At 42.3% G+C, this 7198-nt stretch overlaps 2 protein-coding genes across 2 annotated transcripts; both read right to left on the bottom strand.

The window, feature by feature from the left end:
- Positions 1 to 1736: 1736 nt before the first annotated feature.
- LOC134207022 (uncharacterized protein K02A2.6-like) lies at positions 1737 to 3604 on the bottom strand. Its single transcript, XM_062682762.1, has 2 exons — positions 2441 to 3604; positions 1737 to 2372 (listed from the first exon to the last, which is right to left on the bottom strand). Exons 1-2 carry the CDS (start codon positions 3602 to 3604, stop codon positions 1737 to 1739), a joined length of 1800 nt encoding a protein of 599 aa, XP_062538746.1.
- A 4-nt stretch (positions 3605 to 3608) lies between these two features.
- LOC134207021 (uncharacterized) lies at positions 3609 to 5713 on the bottom strand. Its single transcript, XM_062682761.1, has 3 exons — positions 5426 to 5713; positions 4419 to 5357; positions 3609 to 4304 (listed from the first exon to the last, which is right to left on the bottom strand). The coding sequence occupies exons 1-3, from the start codon at positions 5711 to 5713 to the stop codon at positions 3609 to 3611; spliced, it is 1923 nt and encodes a 640-aa protein (XP_062538745.1).
- Positions 5714 to 7198: the final 1485 nt, after the last annotated feature.

Raw genomic sequence — 7198 nt, 5'->3', positions numbered from 1 at the left:
CTACGATAAATGTGCGGCTTAAATTCTATGACGTACACGCAGGCAAAAACACTTAGGATTTTCATAAGTTACAACTTATGAATGAGTGCTTTTTCGGTTCCATTGAAGACTTATGCGTTCCATAAAATGGCCTTTGGATTCCATAACTATGACTTATGATTGGCATTAGAGTTGATATTGAGGAAAAATATTCAATTTACCATGTCGGTGACGGATGAGTGAATAGCATATTTGCTGATTTATAGTTTCAACTTTGGTCCATTAAGACGTTTTGAATGCTTTTATTACTCATATTGGTTGTGCTTATCATTGCATTATTCTAAACACATTTCAGATAATTGATTTATTTTTCGTTTTTAATGATTTAGATTTTTTTTTTCAGGCTGATGATTCATTATTTTTATTGTGATAATATATCTTGAAGATTCTATTTTCGCCCATGGACTCATTTCAAATCCTCTAATTGTTTAACAAATATGTTTATCAGAATGTTAATAATTTTGTATGACTATATTTTGATATTGGAAATTGGTAAAACATTGAAACTATAACATTTTGTTATAGTTATCAAAGCATCATATAAACATTCATGGCATGCATTTTTAAATAAAATTTTCATTACAAATACTTTCAATTTTTATTTTATTTTTATTATTAAATTCATAAATATGACTGTCATTAATTATTTACCACTCTTATGATATCCATAGCTCTTTCTCATGATATTCATAAGTCTGGTTATGATAGTTGTAAGTAATTGAAAATGCATTTCTCCTTCTGAATCATAAATTACACTTATGGTTTCCACATATAATCTTTGTGGCGCTAAATCATAAGTGGTTTTTATGAACCTCCTAAGTATTTTTGGCTGGGTGTACGTCTCATCCTGTCTTGTCCGACTCTACTCGTCAATCAGTGAAAAAACGTTTTTTCCTTTTTTTGTTTTTGCCTGCTCCAGTAATTCACGAAAAATGCATATTAATCCGTGTGAACAGCATCTGCGTTAAAATGGGATTGAAACGTACGAAGAGAATAGAAATTTCGCCAGTTTGAAATGTTCAAAAGTATTTTCATTTTCTTTATTCCAGATTTCAACAAATTTCATAGCAAATTAAACATAACTTTCGAGGTACGCCGGAGGTTTCTTTCCCCTCGCTGAACGACGATTTGTCGCGGTATTTCCATCCTTGTCATTGGACTCAGTAATGGTGCGTCCAGTCGATTTTGGCTGAACGGCGCTATTTCCAGTATTCGCAGTAGTTCGCTGATCAATGTTTCTCCAGGTTTGTACCCTCTTGGTTTGTGATACGTGTCTCTTCAGGATCTGCCCAGTCTCATCGATCAAAACCAACATCCCATTCTTTTCTTCTCTCTCACGGTATATCGCCGAGAATCAAAACGAGATTCTGCCTTCTTACGATTTTGCCTTTCAACTACGACTGTATCACCAGGTTTCACTCGACACAGGCGTGCTCTTCGTTTAAAATCTTCTCGATCCTTCGACTGTAGCTTAGAGTATTGGTCTCTGGCGTTCAGTAACTCATCATCAATCGTTACTTTGCTGTGACATAATAGCGGAAGTCCACGTCTTATTCTACGACCCGTCAAAACTTCTTCCGGGGGCAATTTGGTGACGGAATGAGCAGCTGCGTTATACGCATGGATTGCGGAGCTAAGTTCTTCGATATAATCCGTTCCGCACGAAGCTGCAGCATTCATAGCTTTATTAACTAATTTCATGCAGCTTTCGGCCAAGCCATTTTGTTGAGGATGCAATGGTAGAGAGAAGACAACATTGATGCCCCGGTCTGCACAATATTGCCTATAGTCTTCACCATTGAAGGAGGACCATTGTCAGATTTGGTGGTCTGGGGAAAACCCTCTTTTTCAAAAACCGCTTCCAGTACTTTCTTAGTGTTTTCGAAACTCGTAGATTTGACAGGTTTTGCAATGATATACCGAGAGCGATAGTCTACTATGACCAGGATCGAGATGCCGCCATACTTTAAATAAGGCCCGTTGAAATCTATTGCCACTGTCTCCCATACGTTCCGCGGTGCAAAGACGCGTTGCATCGGAGTTGGTCTTTCTGGTTTTCCATTCGTTGCACAAACCGCACAAGAATCCACCCATGCTTCGGCTTCCTTGGGCATGCCAGGCCACCAAACGCGCTCTCTTAATATGCTTTTGAATTTGGCTTTTGATGGATGACCTGCATGAGCAACGGCAAGTGCTTTCTGTCTGAGATTTTGCGGGATAATCGCACAACCAGTTTTAACGAGAACTCCTTCACGTACTACGAGATCATTGCTTAGTACTTCGTAATTCTTCAAATGCTTTAACCAAATACCAGATTCAAGCGCATCTGTTACCTAATAAAATAAATATAATGAGATAAGATTACTTCAAATCAAAGATAATTCTAATTTCGTTATGCTACCTCCTGCAGATGGCGATCTTTTGCTGTTTCTTCCCTTATTTCGTCTTCCGTCAGAAAAAGAGCTTGATTTGCTTCCAGAACAGCGATTTCCCAGGGGCTAAAATCTTCAGCAAATGGTTCATCCTCGCCTTCATATAGCCTGGATGACGGATCCGCTATGTTGTCTCGACCGCAAACATACTCAACATCAAATTTGTAGGGACTAAGTCTCAGAGCCCAGCCATCAGCACGAGTTAAAGCGCGTTTAGAATTTTCACGTGTTCTGTTGAGAATAAACGTGACACCCTGAGCATCAGTGCGAATCACAAATGGTCTGCCGAGCAAGAAAAACGCGAAATGCTCCACAGCCCAAACTGTTGCTAGAGCCTCGCGTTGATTCTGGGGGTATCTTTTTTCGGTCGGTGTTAGGGCTTTAGAAGCAAAACTTATTACACGGGGTGGATGATCGCTGTCTTGCTGAACAAGAACAGCGCCAAGGGCATTCGGAGAGGCATCCGTGTAGAGAAAAGTTTTGTGTTTTTCCGAGAAGTATCCAAGAGATATGGTGCAATTCATAATTTGCTCCTTTAAGTTTCGAAAAGCACTCTCTTGCTCCAAACCCCATATCCAGCCATCGGCCCTAGTCGCTGCCCATAAAGGACTAGCAATGTCTGCAAATCCCTTGATGTACGGACTGACGAAGGAAGCTAATCCCAAAAAGCTTCGAAGTTCAGAAACTGTAGATGGTTGTCTAAATCTTCGGATGTCCCTAACTTTTGTGTCGTCGATATTGAAGCCGTTTTCATCTAGTTGGTGACCGATGAAGCGAATTTTTGTTTTGTCGAATTCGCATTTCGCTGAATTGATGGTCAGGTTGTGGACTCTGAGGATTCTTAATACTTCGGACACTGTTTCGCGCAGCTTCTCTAAGCTATCCGCGAATATGAGGACGTCGTCAATATAAATTATTATGTTTTCCACACCATCCAAGATTCGCGTCATTTCCCTCTGGAAGATCTCTGGAGCACAGTTAACTCCGAACATCAGTCGAGTGAATCGGAACATGCCATTCTCCGATAGGAAGGTTGTCAAGTCTCTCGACTCCTTGTGCAACTCTAAGTGGTAGAAGGCGTTTGTCAAATCGAGTTTTGAAAAAAATCTCGCTCCATGAAGTTTGACTTTCATCTCTTCAATTAGCGGTAATCGGAAATACTCTCGCTTTATTAGCTTGATTGGGCGCACGCATATTAACGACGAGGCGGAAATCGTCCTTCCCTTTGGCGACAGCTGACATGCCGCTAATCCAATTAGGCGCTGTTGTGATACGCTCTATAATTCCTCGCCTTTCCATGTCCTGAAGTCGTTCACGTGCGCTTTTCCTGTATGCTGCGGGCACGTTGTAGTAGGCGTTCCTAACTGGTGGGACAGTCTCGTCCACGCTGAATTTAACCAATACACCCGGAACCTTTGGAAATATTTCGGATACGTCCACTACTTCACATGTGTTTACCATTGCGCCAACTTGCAACAGTCTCAAGTCGCTTGCGGTCGATCGTCCTAGAAGAGAGCGACGTCCTTCGGTTACAACCAGAAATTCGGTGGTGAGCAAAGGCTTATTATGTTCAACTACTTCGATTTCTGCTTTGAACGCGCACTTAACTGATATAGGTTTATCTGACGCGTACGCTCGCAAGTCGTTGATAGTGGACAGTTCGATCGGTTGTAATACAGCCTTGCCTGCGTGGAATTGACGCTTCAATTGGACCCAATCCTGACCACCGATAATATTCACATCTGCCCCAGAATCAATAAGAAACTTGATCGGGTGTGAAGATCCAATTCGACATTCAATAAGTACGTCAGTGAGTGAGAGCGCATTGATTTGCTGGAAATGGGAAATTGATAAAAACACATGTTATGAACGAAAACATACTGTATTCTCCAAAGATTGAAAAAGAAACGAAATACAAGTTGATCACTCAAGCTAATCGCCATTTACCTTCTTCTCATTCTCGTCATCTGTCCATCCTGGAACATGGTCCTTCTGTTCTTGAATGTGATTGGCATCCTTACTGCGACCGGTGCGACATGCTACGGCAAAGTGTCCTGTTTCTCCACATGCGTTGCACTTGCGGTCGTTTGCTGGACAAGTTCCAAACTTATGGTATAAACGGTAACACTTTGGGCAGCGTGAGCGTCGTCCTACCCCACGATAGCTGTTATTATCTTCTCTTCTCTGATGCTTAGCATGAATTTGGTGATTACCCGGAGGAACGAAACGGCGCTTCCTTGGAAATCTGTCACCGTATGTTGTTTGACGATTTCGTGTTACTGCAAATGCCTGGGAAGATCTGGATGGTCCTGCTTCGGCTTCGAATGCCTCCTCACGTGTTGCCGATTGTACAATGAAAGCTGTTTCATACCCAAAGGTGCGGGCTGTCTTGGCCAATTCTTTGTTCCGCATACCCTTCAATAGCTGCATTCGGACAAATCTATCCTCGTCGGCGCTGCTATATCGGCAGAGGCGCACTTTTTCCATAAGCCTTGCATGGAATGTGATTGTAGGCTCATCTGGTTCTTGGCGCAGGTTCGAGAAAGCTTCGTGTTCTGCCGTTATGTCTACCATGGACTGCAGGTAGTTTTCGATACTCTTAACGAAAATACCATAGCAATTAGGTTCACGTAGGCTTGGGCGCAATCTTGCTGCTCTAACGATCCCTTGCAGCTTTTCTCCCATGGAGAGAAACAAAATTTGGGATCGTTTTGCGGGATCGTTTACGTTGGATAGCGAGGTGGCAATTTCAAATCGATCAATAAATCTATTCCATTGTTCCCACATCTGATTTGCAGGGACGTCGTTCGGGAATGGTTGAATATTTTCCCAACGAATATTACCCGAACTGGTTGACGGTCCGGGGTCTCGATTCCAATGTTCCAACTACGGTCATCGTCGTGATGGATCGGAGCGACTGTAGCACGAGCTTGGTAAGTGTTCATGTCCTGTACCAATTTATTTAGCGTGCTCTGCATTCTGTCCATTCTAAGGGCGTAATCCTGGTTTCCTCGCAGCGTCATGTCACGATCTTCTCTGGGTTCGATGTTTCCGTCTTCATTATCATCGGTGTCGTCATCACTTCCAAGTGTCTCGTTCGCGGAACTAACGTCACACTCGTCCAACTGTTCTTGCTTGACATGGTTAGCTGCTTCTTGCTGCCATTCGCTGATGTGTTCGTCTTCGTCTTCAGAATCGCTGTGCGGCTCTGGAGCCCTCACGTACTTTCCTCCGATTGACATTTTCAAAATTCGATGTGTGCTTTAACCTGGAACTGATGAGATAAATAATGATTTTTCACTATTTCATCATACTCCAATCTTGTTTCTGGCCTAATTATATGTTTATATCCTTTACAGGTAAACTTTTTCATTCGAATGGAAACTACATATCGACCATAGCCATTTAACTGGGAGCGGTCAAATCAACTGGGCATGGTATTTTCTAGTTGTCAGTTTCTGACCCGATGTTTTTGCGAACTAGAAAAATCGTTTTGACCCGTTTGCCAACAAAACCCTTTGGATCATTTCTACATACAATATGCGCGGTCATCCCGATCCGCTTCCGACAAAAACCAGCGGCCTTATCTGGTCCGCAAATAAGCGCGGTCATCCCGATCCGCTTCCGACAAAAACCCAGCGGCCTTATTTGGTCCGCAAATATGCGCGGTCATCCCGATCCGCTTCCGACAAAAACCAGCGGCCTTATCTGGCACACAAAAAGAAAAGCGCGGTCATCCCGATCCGCTTCCGACAAGAACCACACGGCCATTTTGATTCATAAACAAAAAGGATTATCTCCATCCGCTTCCTACCAAAACTGTTAGAAGCATTTTGGATCCGTACTTATTTTCCCTTATTTATGATAAAATGGTGAGTATTCACATAAAAACTTACTCAAGTTAACTATTTCACTTGTCACTCTTAACGCGATCTACCGAGTCGGCCATTTTGTTCCCAACACTTTTCCACACCTTTTGTGATTTGAATTTACAATTTTATATACGATGGAAATGTATATTTTCCTGCGTGGTGGGTGATTCCTCAAAAGAAAAACAAGATACGTTTTTCTAAAAGTTTATTTTTTTAAACCGAATTTTCCCCTGGAAATGTATCCTCCTGGCAGGATCGCCAAAATGTTAACCCCAAAATGGAGGAATCACCCAGCACGCTCGAGTAGGCGATAGGTCTTACCTGTACCACTGCTGCTGTATCAAAGCGTTGATGCTCGCTGCTGCGCGCAGAGTGTGGGTTTCGCTGTTACCGCGCGCGTTACATGGTAACGCACAAAGTGTGTGTATACAAGGTCGAGCATATGGCTAGACTGTATCATACGTCATTGACTCAAAAGGGGTGTAATGAGCTAATGACTCCATATCCACGCCACACAGTTCCCTAATCTTGTGACATGAAAAGCATGCTTTCCTTCCTTACCAAAGATACCTACTAGAACTAGACTATAGTGGCTTGTGGTCAGTAAAGACATAAAAAAAAATTGCTGTAGAGGAATTTGTGAAACTTTTTGATGGTAGAAACAGGTAGAAACTAATGCTAAAGCTTCCAGGTGGAGAATTGGGTAGTTGTTCTTCTGGGCTGCGTTTAACGAAAATGACGTAAAACAAATCGGGTTTTCAACGTCGTCAATAATATGCGCAATCACTCCTCCTAAGCCAATACCAGATGCATCAGACACAGATGCTATTGGTTTATATGGGTCATAAAACTCCA

The sequence above is a fragment of the Armigeres subalbatus genome, chromosome 1, assembly GCF_024139115.2.
Source record: "Armigeres subalbatus isolate Guangzhou_Male chromosome 1, GZ_Asu_2, whole genome shotgun sequence".
Taxonomy (NCBI): domain Eukaryota; kingdom Metazoa; phylum Arthropoda; class Insecta; order Diptera; family Culicidae; genus Armigeres; species Armigeres subalbatus.
This window is presented reverse-complemented; position numbering and strand designations above follow the sequence as displayed.